The following is a 17,452-nucleotide window of genomic DNA, read 5'->3' as shown; positions in this document are numbered from 1 at the left end:
TTCTGTTGCTAATATTTTGTGGAGACACAGGAAATTGAGTTAGCTTTCTAATGGAAGTGGTTTCAAGTCATTTGGAGATGTAATGAAGGAGTTATGATCAATTTACTAGAGGTATATCCATCCTGGTCGAGAACCGCAGAGTGACCTTCTGGAGCGACCCCCTAAGGTAGCTCCCAACCAGAGCGACCAACCAGAGCGACCCACCTAAGTAGCTCGCGTTTTCATCGCCCGGAGACACAAAAATGGAGGCTGGAGCGACCTCTCAGAGCGACCCCCCAAGGTCGCTCCAGCCCCTTTTGCTACACGATTTTATGATTTTTCAAGGACCTTTTTGCAATTTCTTATGCACGTTTTTACTCTGAAAAACCTAATGTTTAAGTATGTTGTAGCCACCTTTTGGCAGATATTCTTTGATCTATTGAAGAACACAAAACTCTCTCAAGAAAAGTTCTCTTTTGGCTTTGATTGTTCTTGTGTTCTTGTGATTTTCTTTCTACATCTCTATATGATTCATCTGAAATCCACCATGGGTTTAAGAGGAATCATGGAGATTAGTGAGTAATCACCTTTTGGATTCATGGGTTAGGGTGATTAAGGGTGATTAGGCTAGTTCTAGGATGTTTTAGGTGTAGATCATACTTGTTCCTTGCTAGTAGAGTGATCTTAATGCATCATTTGAGTAGGCCACTCAAAGGGTGATCTCTAGGCATTTCCCACCCAAAAGGTGTTTGATGAAATGCCTGAGTCAACTCTCCTAGGCTCTTAGTGTACTTTGCCAAAGAGATTTGTTGTTAAAGATGCTAAGATAGCTAATAGACTTGTTAGTAATGATTGCTTGCATGTTATTCAACCAAAAACATTTGATGTTTGAGACATGTTAGCAAATGAGCATTCATCTAGACATAGAGCTTGCTTAGAATTGTGTCTAGGCTTAAGGTTAATAGTTTGATTGATTCATTTGTCATCCTTTGTTCGAAGCCTGATCACCCAAGGTCTAAATCCCTAAACCCATGAGTTCTCCTTTCCAATAGATTAAAAGTATCATTTTTATTGCTTTGCTTTAGCTTTAATCATTAGTATAGAAATCATCAAATCACTGATTGCACTTAGATTAGGCAAATACTTGCATTCTCACTGCTTTGAGTCCCTCAGATTTGGTTCGACAAACTTACTTCCACTATACTATCATTTGACTTAGGAGCCTCAAAACTCCTAACATCATACATAAATCCTCAGAAGCTTCTTCACTTTCATCTTCAACTGGTCTTCTATATCTTCTGATGTAATCAGCAATGGCTATTTGATGCCTCTCTCTAGATTCACATCTTGAACAGCACTAGAGTTATTAGAAGCTTTTGAAGTATTATGAATCTCCTCAGGCTCAAGTGCAGGTTCAACAAACGAAATAGCTTAACCAAATTTAAGTTAACAAGCATCTAAAACTCAGAGATTTGAGATTTCATTTTAGATCTGTTACAATCGTTAACATCTCCTCAATGAACCAACAATGACAACAAGCATTATATTATATTGTTTGTGGTTATCGGCTTATCGCCAATAACAACAAGAGCAAAACGTTACACACAAGCGTGCATACAAACAACATTGGATCAAAAATTATGTGAAAACAGCCTTCAAGAGTGTCCTATTTATTAGGTCTCATGACACATAATTCACTAAGTAAAATATTTTCGGGTATCCATAGCTAATCATTCTCAAGTATATGAGTATGTTGCACCAAGTTCCTATCTAACAAAAATATTGTAAGTAATGGTACGTGCACTCGTATTACGAATCTGAACTTCGACCTCCTTGACCACAACTATTAACATGACAATATAAAAAAAAAGGGGCACATAACCTCTATTATACCAACTAAATTAATGCACTTGAACTCCATCCTATAAATATCATCACCAAAAGCAATACAGTTAAAGCGTAAACAAAACTATAATTCAGGATGATGCTAAGCTGACTACAGTGATATAAACCGCAAATACAATCAGACCATTTATTATGATAACATAACTATACTGTATCATAAATGTAATTATAATAATACATATATAATAAGTGTAATGAACATGACGAACATGTGACAAAAATATTGTCCGCACGGACCTCACCTCATAATGATAAATCAAGAATAAGTTCATCAATCAAGCCAGTGACTAAACCATTCTCCAACTCTTCAACCACATAATCACTCTCTTCACTATTGATACAAACCCATTTCATTTCCTTCACATAGATCTCTCTCTTCTCTCTCACTTCCCAACTCATAAACATACATTCTTCTTCTTGTCTCCTCAACACCCATTCTTCAACTATCTTCACCAACTTATCCTCGTCTCTTGTCTCGTTATGCGCATCTTCTTTGAAAAAATCTAGTAAGAGACTATCTACTTTCTGAGATGCAAGCAAATGGCGTTGTTCCTCAATTAATCTAGACTTCACTTGAGCAAACAAACGGTTTGCTCGTGTTTCCCATTGTTCTTTGGTTTCTCCCATGTGAGAGTTGTAGTCTTGTCTCTTTACATATTCCTCTATGCGTTTCTTTAAATCCACAGGCTCAACTCGTACGAAATTCTCTGTTCTTCTGGTTTTTCTCATGAGATTCATCTCGTTCGTCACTGTATCAGTGTATAAAAGATTGGTTCATGCATCCTTGAAACTAAATATTGTTTCAAATGCAACCATCTGTGTTTGTAATACATTTGTGAAATATTTATCTAAGCAAAAGAAAAATATAATTTGTTTCAAATCGAAATAATTTTGAAGATAACAATTTTAATTAAATGATTCCTATTTTATTTATGTTTTTCGCATGCGTGCTTATAATTTTCCCTAAATAAAACTGATGTGATGAAAATATTTTTTCTTCTTTTAAAGAGACAACTAGATTTTGACCCGCGCTTGGAAGCGCGGAATATTTTACGATGAAAAATTTCACTAATAATATAACAAATATTTTGGTAAATTTAAAGAGTGTATTTAGAATATTTTTGCATTTAAATCAGTGTTTTTTAATTCAACCCGATTGTGATTATACCGGTTAATCTGGAGATCTGACAATTCAATTTAGGTTTTTAAAATATTCATATTAAAAAAAAAATCATTAAAATCCGAGACTAACCGATTGAACTGTTGGATGACCGATATGTAATCTAATTTGATTTAAATTATAATAGTTCCATAATTTGTAATCTTATAATCCAAATTTCAAAATTTATTATTTTGCAATTTATGAAATTATGACGTTTCTACAAAATTTTAAAGAGAAAATGATAGATATAAAATAACTAAGATTAATTATTGTATTGTTTGGAAACATTGATAGTAGTATAAAAAATATATTGTTTGGAAACATTGATAGTAATATAAAGAAATAAGTATATTGTTTGGAAACATGGATAATAGTATAAAGAAAGGAACATTAATGATTTAATGTAGGTTTGACTATAAAGTATAAAAGTGTATTTAATTTAAAAACTTACAAAATAAATGTTAAGTCCAAGAGAATGTTTCTGTTTTAATAAGATAGATAATGCAACTTGTAAACATAATCGGGCAGTGACCTTATACCATCATAAAATACTAATGAAGAAATAATGAAATTTTACCTTGTTGATGCGAATTAGGAGGAGTAATTGCATCATCTTCGAATGGGCATTCCAGTATCGATATTGGACTGAGCTGTTCTTTTTCTTCGTTCACACTTTCCTGCAATTTAAAATAATTCAATTGATTAAATTAATATTGAGTAGGGAACTCAAATCTTATGGTATGTAAAAGAGAGATAAACAATATACTCAATCGTGCACGAGTAATAAGAAGTAAAGCGAGCTGGCAAAGTCAATCCACTTCATGACAAGAACATGTTACATCTCTTTCTTTTTTTTTGGTCAAAAACATGTTACATCTCTTAAGTTACAAAAAGAAGAAGAAAACATAAAACATGTTACATGCATCTCTCCATGATAGTATTATACCAATTCGGAAATTCCAAAACCTTTGTGTTTTTAACCTTTTAGTTTTATTGTCTAGTGCGACTGGTTATGTATGAGATTTATAGATTAAAAATACAAATTGAACTAAATCAGTCTTGGTAAGTGAATGATATCGTCCGTAGAATCCTCCAAGAAGAATCACAGCCCTCGATTGCATCACTAATATTTACAAATATAATTCCTCACGTGACTCGCAAGCACGAACCGACAACTTTAAAACTAAACTGTACTTATGCTAGCTCAAATGATTTCTGTTGTAATTAGTTGGTGACATGGCGGATGATAATTGGACGAGAAAAAGAGATATCGAAATTAAAATAATCTAAAGAAAAAAAACACTTTGAAAGTTTGTTAACCAACTAACCTCTCGGTTGTCGTTGACAGACGACGATCCATCACTGACATGTGACCCTACACAATCCCCACTCATCATTACTACTACTCCGTCACTTGTCTCCTCCATCACATCTTCCACGGCGTCGTTTTCATTCGACGTCTCAGATGATGACTGAGTCAACTCCGAGTTTGTGAGTAACTCGCTGCCGAAACTAGCCGAGTCACCACCACCGGCGGCGTTTGACAATGTATCTTCGTCGGACGGTTGATCAAGACTCTCTTTGAGAAAATCACCGAACGATATGCACCGTTGGATCTCTTGTTTACGATCCTCCATCTCTCCGTCGACGTTATAACTAAGTTTCTTCCAGAGGTTTCTAGAGAAGCTTATCGAGAAAAGCTTTTTCTTCTGAGACGGAGGATTAACGGAGGAGGAAGGGGACGGCAAGAGTTTCACGGCGCTGAGTAACGCCGTGGAAGCTTTCTGAACGGCGTGAGTAAACGCCAACCCGCAGGTGAGACGGCGTCTGATATCGGCGGTTGTGGATTGATGACGAGGGAAGGATTTGAAGCCGTTGGATGAGCAAGAGCTAAGATCATCGAGGAGGTAATCTCTCAAACTCAACGGCTTAAATCGTTTCTTGCTAACCGGGAGGCTGTGATCGGAGGAACTGGTCGTCGACGTGGCCATTGGAGAAACTGAGACGAAGAGCATGTGGAGTCTGAAGAAGTGAAGATACGAGTGGTGAGTGAGAATGTGAGATAGAGAGCTTTTGCATATTAGCATAGATGTTAAGGTATACTATATAGTCGTACTATATAAGAAGAGTTTATTTAGGAAAAGAAGCTTGTGTGTGTGTGTGTGTGTGTGTAATTTTAGTGATCAGGTTAATTTTCCTTTTTATTTATTTTATAATCTTTTGAATTTTGCTTTATCTTTGTCACAGCCCATAGGTTAACAATTTAATTCCTGAGAAATTGAGAATGGGGGTGGGGGTTGATTGTTGTTGAATTAATATATATGAAAACATTCCGTCACACACTGATGAAAAGGTTATTTTTGTTCTAATACAGCTAAATTTAAATTGTTTTACACATTAGTTTTGTCGATGTTAAAAAAATACAACTAGTTGTCCCGACGTGAGTAGACCAGTTATTATGTCAACTTGACAAAAAAAGACAGTTGCCAAAAAAAAAAAAAAAAGACCAGTTATTGTGAATTTTCATTAAATGGAATAAAAATCCAATTATTGATCCCTATCCTTGAGATTACACGCATTATCGATTTGGCATGAGGTGTTCAGTATGGAGAAAATGTTTTCAGATGTCTAATAATTACAAAATTATTGTAAGCATTACATTTACAGTACATGTATAAATCTATGAAGAATCACATGCATTACAGATTTTGGATACGCTAAATTTATAAATTAATTAATTCATCTATGCATAAAATTCTAAACTAGTACAAAGGTGTGATTAGTAATACTCACTATGTTTCTAAAAGATAAATGTTTTAAAATAAAATTTTGTTTTAAAAAGATAAATGTTTAAAAACTTTAACGCCATTTTTTTATTAATTGTACTTTTGAAAATACTATTGATTTAAATTATAGGAAACTGATAAATGCAAAATAATATATTTATCATCAAAATTTATTATATTTTTAATCTGTGTAAAAACATATAAACATACATCTTTTAGAAACATATGGAATAGCATAAATGAAACAACAACAAAAATTCATATGCAGATTTTAAAGCCTTCTGATATAACTCATGGTATTCTCTAAATCTGTATATGTTTTGTAGTCGTTTTAAAGAAAATGAAAATCATATATGAAATGTTTCAAAAAAAAAAAAAAGAAAAAAGAAAATCATATATGAAATTAAAAAGCATAATGGAAATAAAATACATAAACTGCTTGGACTTTTTGTTTATGGGTTTAAGAAGAGAGTAAAGACCTCAGGTTGACCTCTCGTAAATAAGACATGTGACGAGATTTTTGTGGCTTCCATGCAGATTCTGCCCAATCAGATTATCGTTACCACCACGATCCACGAGTGCACGTCTTACGAATTTAATTGTATTTTAAAAGAAACAATTGCAGACTATCAGCATTGCTTGGTTTCTCAAGTCCTTCTCACCTGATTAATTATGTCAATACTCTTACATAATTTTCTCTTACAATTGAATTTTATCATTGTTAAAAGCTTTATACCACAAGAAGAAGACATATGGAGAATTAATAGTCTCTCAAATGAGAACAAGAAAGTTTCTTCTACAGAGATCTTTATTTTCCTTCTATTTTCCTTTTTACTTTCTTTTGCCTTTGTTAGTGGTAGTAGGCCTGGACATTTTTAACTCAATTCGAAATACCTACCTAAACTTGAACCGAAAAAACCAAAATCGAATCCGAATTGTTATACAAAAATATCCGAACAGGACATATGAGCTTAGAACTTAGGAGTTTGATACTTTGGCTATTTTTAAGTTTTCAACAAAAAATAAAACTTTTTATTAGTTAGATACTTTGGTAAACTCCTACCACTAATTATGCTTAATGCTGTGATTTTGTTCCACTAGTAAAAGAGTTTGCGTCGGTTGGCAGAAGCGTTTATGGTGATCAACGCTTGCGTTTGTTGAGGATGCCGCCGGTTCCTTCAGGTGGTGTGGTCAAGTTGTTGGGAGTGGGATCTATGGATCTTTGGCTGTCGATTGAAAATTTGTTGGTTGTGCGCATGCAGCGAAAGAGATTTGTGTTCAGCAGAATATTAATTATCTGGACATGGGGTCAGTGGCAGAACCAATGAAGAAGTATGTGGGTCAATTGACCCATGTCAATTCTAAAATTTTGCCGAGTATAAGCATATAATTATAGTTACACGCTGATTAATTGGTTTATTTTGAATGCTTTGACCCACTTCATAGTTGCAAATCTTTTGATAATTTTATATGTCTATAATTTTGACCTGGTAGATTTTGATTCTACTTCCGCCACTGCAAGGGGTCGGAAATTTGAGGTTATTATCTTGCGACAATTAATGCTTTTGTGGTCATGGAGTTATTTTAAGAGAAAGTGATTATTTGAAACTCAAAAGAATAGATATCAAAATATGAATGAGTGGTTGTACTTTCTTTTGATCAAAAGTGGTTGTACTTAAGAATGCATCATACTATATAGAATCCACATAACAGAATAAATTAACAATAGTTATTTTACACCAAAAATAAACAATCTAAGTTATATTCAAAATTATATATATAGAATGAATATATATTTTATTCGTATGTAGAACACCACAATTTGTTTAATAATATTTTTTTTGTAAAATAGTTTAATAATAAAATATTTTTGCTTTTTTTTAAAACAAGTTATGTATGAAATATATTTTACTAGATATGCAAGTTTTAGGAAAAAAATGAAGAAAATTTGAAACAAATAAGTAAATTGAAAGTGGAAAAAACACAAACATACAAAATGAAAAACTGTTAAATGACGTATGATAGACGTGTAACTAAACAGTTATAGCATCTATTCTAATAAAATAACATGATCTATCGATATAGGTTTGGTCCAATTATTTTAATACAATTATTAAGACATCTTATTAATTATTTTAAAAATTATATTTTACACAAATATAATTACAACGAAAAAAACAAATATAATTAAAAAATATAAATATAAAAGTTAAGTTTTTTAAAAAGATATACCCGACCTTTGAAGAATGGGTTTGTAAAAGCTTAGACTGCATTTTGTATTTCTAATTTTTCAATTACATTCCGTACATATTAATTCACTATAAAGCATATAATTTAGGGGAAAATCATATTAATAGTTTTTTTATAGTATTTGTCCAGCAAGGATTCGCATTAGAAATGTATTTGCCGCACTGGAGATGTTTTTCTGGTTAAAAACTTGCATGATTCTAGTTAATGATATCGTAAAAAGTGCTACTCTATTTCTTTTCCTTTTACACAAAAGGTTTCTTCTCTTTGTTTTCGTTAAATGCACCAGAGGTTTCGATTAAGAGATTGGCTACTCGTGCTCAAATTTTTGGAACCGTTGGAGATATATCCAGTTAAGGCTTTTTTTCTGACGAGATTGGGCTTATAATTATCGTGCGTTGTTGGGAAAAAAATTCTCTTTTATTGAGCAAGAATAACTAAATAAGGACTCACAAGCCAACTACCCAAAGCTAGCCTTGGAACAAAGCCCAAAAACACATACGCTTTAGGCACCAGAGTTATAAATAAATTAGGGGTCCCAATACCAATAGGTCTTGTTAGCGTAGGGGTTGTGATCTTGTCTTCGTGTCTCTGAGTCTCTCGGTTAACTGTTTTTATTTTGAATAACCAAGAGTGCTTGGCAGGCTGAGATTGGTTGCTCACAATGTAAACTACATATACATATCATCTGGTTACACAAGAAGGCATATCTGAAACAGTAAGTTTTGCACCTCATATACTTAACATATTTTTAAGTCTACATTTTTAAGTCTTTTGTACCATTCGACTATACTTGAGTGGTTATGTTTTCTATTTTTTTGCTCTCCGTCTCTCCTATTGTTTTCTTTTTTATTAATTGAACTAGGCAAAACTAATTCCATAAAAATATAGGATCCTACTAAATCCCATAAAAACTATCTGTCAAATACTTCAATGCTTTCGCTGATTTGTTCTGGCATGGATCTATTGATTTGTATCTTGCAGTTTGATCGATCGTGTTACCAAGCACACAAAATCCACAGCAAGAATCTCAATATTATAATCGAATTTAAAATTTTCTTTAATAGCTTCATTTACATATATGGAAAATATATTGACTAAACAACTTTGTATAGTTTTAGTCAAAAAAAAAAAAAACAACTTTGTATAGCTTAATGTAAAATTAGGCTATCTTAATCTTGCAAGGTTGTATTTCTATGGTTCTCCATCAAACTTGTAAAATTCTATATGGCCTCAAAACCATATCACTTACATTTACTTTAATGCATCAAATTAGTTCAAAAAAGAAAAAAAAACACTTTGGATGCTTCATATTAGTCATAAGATTTGTTATTAGGTGCACCTAATCTTGTTAATAAATGTAATCTTCGTTGAGTAGTTTATATCCTGGTTTTCTGATTCAACTATATGATTGATCAACTTGCATTATCATACAATATTCATCATGAGATTTATTAGAAAAATACTGCAATTACTTGCGAACAAAATGTTCTTTTTGGGCAATAATTCAGCTGATAATTTTGACTATAAATACTGTAGAGAGAATGCGAGAGGCGTTGACAACATGACGACGAGTTCATGCACGAGAAGTGTTGACAAAGTCAACAACCACTGTCCACTCGCAGTCCACTGTACACGACCAACTAAGATTATGTGGGCTCCATCTTATACAGGTACGAATGTGGTAAAATCAAAGTGGTCTTGGTCTGATGCCTCTTCGGGCTCTCTGAGCTCAATGTCCTCGTCTTTTTAGCAGTTGCATGAGATACACTCCCATAATAGTCTGCGAATTTAATGTTTAAAAAACTAGAAAAATTGCTTGAAATACTAAGTTGATCTTATTTTAAATAAATATAATTAATAGAAATTACTCTAACATCTGAGTTTAGGATTTTGTATTTAAGAATTGGGATTAGGTTTATAAACTTCTATAAATAAGTATCAAATATTTATAAATGATTTAGGAAGGTTAACTTTGTATTTTTCATAATAAATTTAATGTATTTAAATAAATAATTATCATTTAAAGGTAAATTTGAAAAATAACATCTAGTTATATTTTAGTTTCTAGATGGGGATTATTAATAACCCAACCATAACGCAAGTGAATGGATCTTAAGTGTTGTTAATATAAAAAAAAGTGTTGCCAATATGAAAAATTACGAATAAACAATAATGGAGATTTTGATCAAAAAAGAAAACAATAATGGAGATTAAAGAAATTTCCCGGGAAAAGAGATAGGGAGAGTGTGAAACAAGAGCAAGTGAGGAGCGTGTGTTACAAATCAAAAACATTGTTTTATACTCGGGTGACTACTTGAGCTCTTTTTACAGGCTCTCTCCTTCTCACACTCTCCAGCAAATGAGCACAACTCAGGCGAGAAGAAACGCCGCCGTTTCATTCGCCAAGATAAGTTTCAAAAATGGGAAAAGCTTCACGGTGGTTTAGGAACCTACTCGGACTACTTAATAAACCCGTCCCGGGTTATCCGGATCCATCCATCGAAACCCCTACTCGCTCAGTTACAAAACGTCGTTGGAGCTTCGTCAAATCCAAACGCGAAAAAGGAAACGCACCGCCGAATCATCATCCTTCTCCTCCGCCTCTACGGAGTTCGACGCCTCCACCGTCGTACCTTCAGTCTTCTCCGTTAGACGGACGGCGGTGGAAACAGAAGCTGGTAGGGGAGGAAGAAGGAGACAAGGAGTCCGACAAGCAGGAGCTTGCGTTGGCCGCCGCTTCTGCGGTCGTCAGGCTAACGAGCACGAGCGGGAAGTTGACGCGAAGTTCCGGCACGGGTAATTTTAGCAGCGGCTTCAACGACGACGTGGTGGCGCATGTTAGCAGGTTCAAACGATACAGAAGCGGTCGCGACAGCCTTGCGGCGATTAAGATACAATCTACTTTTCGTGGTTATTTGGTAATTTGTTCTTTCTTCCTCTTTTATTATTTGCTTTGCTAATATCTATTTGGTACTCTTTATCGAAGTTTAATTTACAGATTATCATCTTTTGGAGAATGTACATATTTCCTGTTTAATTTATTCCATTATCATATGGTAATAGATTCTCTGGTGATAGATTTTCTTACAAAAGTTTTTTTTTTTTGTAAATTAGATTTCTTACAATAGTTACGGGGATGATCATCGACATAACGTTTTTTATAAGTCGTAAACCTTCTGCTGCTTCCCCTTCCCTAGACGAGTGATTAGACACTGCCCTTGAATATTCTTCGTATAAAGTAACATCAACAATAGGATTCCATTGGAAGCAGTTGCAGTTTTTTTTCTATTGCTTTGTGAATGTTTTTTTGGACATGATTAAATTTTAAGATTTTGATTATAGACAATTTAGAAAATTATATACAATTTGTAAGCCTACAGTTTGCATATATTACTCTTATAAAAGTTTTAGGACAATGTTCTACTTGCCTTTATGCATCGGTCATTACCGCAGAAGTAGACTATATTTCAATTCAATATAGGCTAGTTAATATATGTATATCAATCTTTCGATTCATGCTTAGTGTGTGCAGACCCACATGTTTGCTCATCGACCTAAAAGTCGCGTTGTTCATTAATACTCGATTCATGTTTCCTAGTGTAGAGATGTTGACAATTCATGTATGATGTAAATGTCTTCCTCATATTTGAAAGTTCAATTTCCTGAAGGGCCAACTTGTTTTTTTGTTTGTGTCCTCCTTTTGGCGCCAACTTCTTTCAGAAGTAACGCTTATTTGAAATTCAATATGTTTTCATGGTCCTATCCATAATGAAAGCTCGAGGTCAATGACTCACAGGTCTTTTTTTTGGTAAGAATTCAATTTTAAATCATTTTTTTTAATTGTTTGAATAATGTTAATGAAGGCAAGGAGAGCGTTAAGGGCACTCAAGGGATTGGTCAGGCTACAAGCTATAGTTAGAGGTCATATCCAACGAAAGAAATTGTCGGTCCATCTGCGCAGGATGCACGCTTTGGTTCGAGCGCAGGCTCGTGTCCGTGCCCATCGTGTTATTATAATGTCTGAATCCTCTTCTTCTCAATCAAACAACACCAAATCTTCTCACTTCCAAAACCCGGTAAGCCTGGATAAATCCCTTCAAAGATTGTTCTGAACATGTTTTTACTTCAAGGTTCATTCTTTAACACCTCTCTTTATTAATGTTCAAAATAAATAAAAAACATCTCTCTTTATTCATAAGGGTCCACCAACACCGGAAAAACTGGAGTATTCAGTCTCTTATCGCAGCTCCAAACTCGGTCATTCTCATCTTTTCAAGGTGTTACATTTTCAATTTCTGTTTAAATAATGTCAGTGAGGCTTATTCATTGAACAGTTCTTTGTTATTAGTTGCGACTCCTCCCATTTAAACTACTATATTGTTGACTAAAATTTCAGAGGAACGGTTCAAAGGCAAGCAACAACAACAGACCATGCAGTGCTCACAGAGAAACACTCTCAGCCATGAAGGAAGAAGAAATACTCCTTGAAACCGACAGGAAACACAACAGTTCTTACACAAGACGCAGCAGACCTGACATGTTCTACTCATCCCACCTCCTCTTAGCCAACTCAGGCCGGTCTGGACCAGTTTACGCCGTGCCATTGATCCCGTCCTCGTCGCATGAAGAGACCGTAAGCCAGTTTTGCACTGGGGAGAACAGTCTTCAGTTACACTCAGCCACTTCCGTAAGCAAACAGAGTGCTTTCACGGCTTGTTCTATTGCACCAAGTGAAAGCACCAAAAGCTGCTACGACACGGACCATCCAGGCTACATGGCTTGTACAAAGTCCTCTAGGGCTAAGTCCCGCTCGGCTAGTGCCCCAAAGTCGAGACCACAGCTATATCACGAGCAGTCTTTCTCCAAACAGTTTGGTGATACGAGGTCGGGTCCACAGAAAGGTTCTGCTCTACACGCTAGTTTCTTAAACAAGGCTTATCCTGGTTCAGGTCGGTTGGACCGGCTGGGGAGGCCAATAGGGTATATGTACTGAGAAAAAAGCTGTTGGACCGGTTTGTTCTATTTGGTTCCGGCTGTGTTAGTAATCAAATAGAGAAGAGGAGGATCGGTGGTCAAACCTGGTTTTGTTGTAGGCCAGTGGATTGATTTATGTGTAAATCGTACCAAAGTTAAACCTTGGAATCACAAATTTGTAACAAAGAAAAATGGGTGATTTATTCAAAGATCCAAACACCTGAACAGATTTTTCAATGCTTCAAATTTCTAAAAACTAAATCAGTTCTTAAATCCGATTACAACATACTGTATATAAAAACCTTATTCCTGAGACTCGAGTTGTTGAGATAGAATAAACACACACCTTGAGGTTTGGTCCCTTCTGTTCTTGTCTCATTCTTTAGTACAGCAGTTCCTGAAACACAGGATCTACGCTTTGTCCCCATTCTCCATTGTACATTTCCAACAGATCCTCCGCCGGTGTAACTCCTAATCATTTTCGATAACCAAAGTTTCACCACCAAGTGTTATGGAACAAAAAATATAATCGATTTGGGAAACATTACTTACCCTGTTCTGACCACTTCATCGACAGCGTTCAAGAAACCTGCTTCCTTATAGCCTCTACGCTCTAAACCATTCTGATATAAATATTTATAGTTAGGTACTGGACGAAACCAATATGTACACACCTTTGCGAGTTTCAGAACGTCTTTAGCGACATGCTTCAACAACCAATCCGTAAAAGGTGTCTTCAAACCAGTTACTGGAACCTGTTGCAAATCAAGTACTCGTTTAGACGGTGATGTATTCTAAACTGTCTCGGTTATTACTTTGTTCCTTAGCATATCTCTTTCTGCTGGAGTCGAGTCCAGTCAGCTGTCAGATCTAAGATGGATTGGAGATAGTCCTCATCATATAACAAACCCCCCTGAAGTTTGCAGAAAGTATCAAAACAGTGTCTGTCCATATGTGGCTGTCGAAAACGTGCTAGAGTTATAGCGTGGAAAGGAAACAATAGCTAAACGAAGCTTGGGGATAATAACAACAAGATTATAGAAACCTTCTCATACGGAGAAACCCGTTTGGCTTTCCTTTGGTAAAAGGCGAATTCGCAAACCGAGCCGTTGCTATCTGTCGAATTTGGATAAAATGAGGCAATGGTTTAGTCATAAATGAAGTTTATGGTTATGCCACAAAAGAACTCGGGGTTCTCACAGGTTTGTTTGTAAAGCAAGATTAGCACGAAACTTTCTGATCATATCAGCTTCTGAGCTAAAATCCAAATTAACCTGTCGAGAATGCTTGTAAGGTGGTTTCAACATAAGTTTATTGATGGAAGCTGAGAGTTTAGTTGAAGGAAACTAATAAAGACACTGAAAGTCAGCATATTGTTATCTAACCTGAACAGTACAGGTTCGAAGCATCATATCAAGTCCAAGGGAGCCAACTTTGGGAATGTAGTATCTCATAATGTCGTATATCCCCTCAACAGAACATACTATGTCAGATCTTACTGCCATACCCGTCATAGCTAAAAACATGATCGGACATGGAAGTAAACCCAATAAAAAAATAGGAACTTTTCACAATCTTAAGAATAGATAAAGCCTCATACCTTTGGCATGATGGGTATATCCTCCCTACGCCATTTAGGCTGGAAACCGATTCCTAAGAAACCAATCCCCATTTCCTCAGCGAATGCTTTTACCTGTTAACATCAATATAAAGTTGCTTGTTGTTTAATGATAAGAGTACTAGCAAATATTATTATCTGTCAAGTTACCTGATAAAGATGTGAATTGACTTCAGCAAAATGTTTGGTGCAAAGTCTCAAGAGGTGCACCACTAAGCTCGAATTGACCACCAGGTTCAAGTGAAATGCTTTGTTTCCCCTGATCATCAAATGACAGAATGATTTATTATATAACTCAAGCTAAGAGGCTAGAAATGTTTTTTTTTATAAAAAAAAGCAGTTCAGAGGAATGCTTACCTGCTTGAGACCAATGATCTTGTCACCTTCCATTACCTTTTCCCATTCAAATATTTCAGCGATACTGTTAAGCAGCTCAGCTATTTGATCATACTTGCAGAGCTCAAAACCAAATTTCTCATGTTCTGTACCTATCCTGAAAAATCAGAATGTCAAGCTAGCGAAATGGAACATGGTCCAAACAGACAAAACAAAACAAAGGTAGCAGTTACAAAGGATAGTTAATCAGAGAAAGTACCTCCAATTGTCCTTTGATTTGCATCCAGAGGCAAGATAGGCAATGAGATCCTCTCTAGTCAGCGGCTCAGCCGCAACTCCAGACTCTTCTGTGGGAGGGCTTGCCGCAACAATCAACTGATGCCCTCTCTTGGTCCTCTTAACAGAATGACTTGTTTTGAGGAGCTAACATAAGCCTCTTTCATCCTCAAATTTCTGACACCACCACCAGAAACAGGAGGATACATGTCCAGAAGAGAGAGTGAATGCATGATCCTCCTGCTAGAGACAAGAGCGAGCACCATAGTAGAGCTCCAGCAACTAAGACAATACATTCATAAGTCATTAAGATCTAAACCCCTTCACATACATATATCATCTCACGTAACTACTAATCAATCACTTTCTCATTTCACAAAGCTTATTAATATCACAAACTATCTGTCTCCAACAAAAAAACATGGTGAGTCAGAGCCCTAGCATGTGGCCTGAGTGGAATTAGAAAGCTTCCCACACAATCAAACTATCTACAATAACCCCATCTGAGTATCAAATAAAAAAACTCGTTAACCATGCGGATCACCACAATAACAACCAAATCAGAGCTAATATATCTGCAGAAACTCAACAAATCAAATCATGGACCAGTAAAATTCAAAGGGAAAAACATGGAATATTCACCGCCTAAGAGATGAGAAACTTGGCAAACCTTGGTGGCGATCGAAAAGACATGGGAGACTGAGGTAGCTTTCTAATGGAAGTGGTCTCAAGTCATTTGAAGCTGTATTGAAGGAGTTATGATCAATCTACTGGAAGCATATCAAAATACCCGACCACAGTATGCCTGGAGCGGCCTGAGCACCCCGCTGTAGAGCCAGAGCGGCCAGACAAAGCGGCATCACCTACCCCGCTCGGCTTTATGGAGAGTCTTTGCATGTTTTCATCTTAGGCGACTTTTAATGTTTTTAAGAGTTTTTAGACTTTTTAATATCACTCATTAGGGTTTGAAAAGATTATATAAATATCTTTTAGATCCCAAAGTTGGGATTATCTTAATTTCTGTTAAAAACACAAACTTTTTTGGTGAAAGTTCTTTTTTGAATTAAATCATCATCTGGATTTGAGAGGAATCATGGTGATTAGTGAGTAATCCACTTTAGGATTCATGAGTTACGGAGACTAATGGTTAGTATAAATCTTTTTTGTTCTTTGCTAGTAGAGTATTTCTTAATGCATCTTTTAAATTGGCCTCTCAAAAGTTGGGTTTTAGGCATTTTACATCCAAAAAATGTTTGATGAAATGACTGAACCAACTCTCCTAAGATTTTAACATACTTTGCTAAAGGAATTTGTTGTTAAAGGTGTTAAGAAGACTAGTGGACTTGATATTAATGATTGCTTTTATAATATTCAACATAAAGAATTTGATGCTTGAGTTATTTTAGCAAATGAACATTCATTTTGGAAAAGAGTTTGTTTAGAATTGTGTATAGGTTTAAGGTTGTTAGATGATTGAAAGCTACCACTCTTAGTTCAAAACTTGATCACCCAAAATCTAATCTCTATTCCCATGAGTTCTCTCATCTCATAATCAATTTTTTTTATATATTTTACTGCATTCCTAGCATAGTTGTAGTTCATTACCACTTTACTTATTGATTGCACTTAGATTAAGCATGGCATTCTTTTGCTTTAGAATCACTTAAGATTGATTCGACAATCTCTTATACTACATCATTTGGTTAAAGACCCTTAAAAAATCATTATATCACTGCATCCGCATCACATAAAATATGTGATCTCATCTGAATATCCAATATACGACCTTAACAACAAGGTTAACAAACTGTTAAAATCAGTTTTAAAAAACAGTCGTCTTCTATTATTAAAATAGAAGTACATATATAAATAATCAACTTATTTATACTCACATACGAGTGAAACTATTAATAATCATTTCTTTTAATAATCTTGTTTTTTCCGATTATTTAATGTATATTTTTTACTGTAATTTTTTGCATAAAAAAAGGAAACAATAACTTCAAATTTTCAATGAATGTGTTGTTATTAACTAAACTACTTGAAAGCTCTTAGGCAAATATGATAACACAAAAAATCTTTCTTCTTCACCTACACTGTCATAAATCAAATAACTTCAAAAAAAATATTATTAAAAAAATTAATCTACAGTTTTTTTCTTCACGT

General features: G+C 34.9%; 2 protein-coding genes and 1 pseudogene across 3 annotated transcripts; 1 reads left to right on the top strand and 2 right to left on the bottom strand.

Moving 5' to 3' along the window:
* Positions 1–1,997: 1,997 nt before the first annotated feature.
* LOC108819959 (uncharacterized) lies at positions 1,998–5,102 on the bottom strand. Its single transcript, XM_056992419.1, has 3 exons — positions 4,375–5,102; positions 3,624–3,723; positions 1,998–2,633 (listed from the first exon to the last, which is right to left on the bottom strand). The coding sequence occupies exons 1-3, from the start codon at positions 5,059–5,061 to the stop codon at positions 2,128–2,130; spliced, it is 1,293 nt and encodes a 430-aa protein (XP_056848399.1). The 5' UTR covers positions 5,062–5,102; the 3' UTR covers positions 1,998–2,127.
* Positions 5,103–9,736: 4,634 nt separating this feature from the next.
* LOC108820486 (protein IQ-DOMAIN 22-like) lies at positions 9,737–13,287 on the top strand. 2 transcript variants are annotated; one of them, XM_056992416.1, is made up of 5 exons: positions 9,737–9,752; positions 10,414–11,000; positions 11,946–12,158; positions 12,282–12,359; positions 12,479–13,287. In XM_056992416.1, the coding sequence occupies exons 2-5, from the start codon at positions 10,503–10,505 to the stop codon at positions 13,073–13,075; spliced, it is 1,386 nt and encodes a 461-aa protein (XP_056848396.1). In that variant the 5' UTR covers positions 9,737–9,752; positions 10,414–10,502; the 3' UTR covers positions 13,076–13,287. The 2 variants fall into 2 exon arrangements, with proteins under 2 accessions (XP_056848396.1, XP_018448931.1); XM_018593429.2 differs by lacking the exon at positions 9,737–9,752 and having other exon boundaries at positions 10,282–11,000.
* Positions 13,288–13,387: 100 nt separating this feature from the next.
* Positions 13,388–16,173, bottom strand: LOC108820497 (glutamate--cysteine ligase, chloroplastic-like; annotated as a pseudogene).
* Positions 16,174–17,452: the final 1,279 nt, after the last annotated feature.

The sequence above is a fragment of the Raphanus sativus genome, chromosome 8, assembly GCF_000801105.2.
Source record: "Raphanus sativus cultivar WK10039 chromosome 8, ASM80110v3, whole genome shotgun sequence".
NCBI lineage: Eukaryota > Viridiplantae > Streptophyta > Magnoliopsida > Brassicales > Brassicaceae > Raphanus > Raphanus sativus.
Note: the sequence above shows the minus strand (reverse complement) of the source record. Positions and strands in the feature narration are given on the sequence as shown.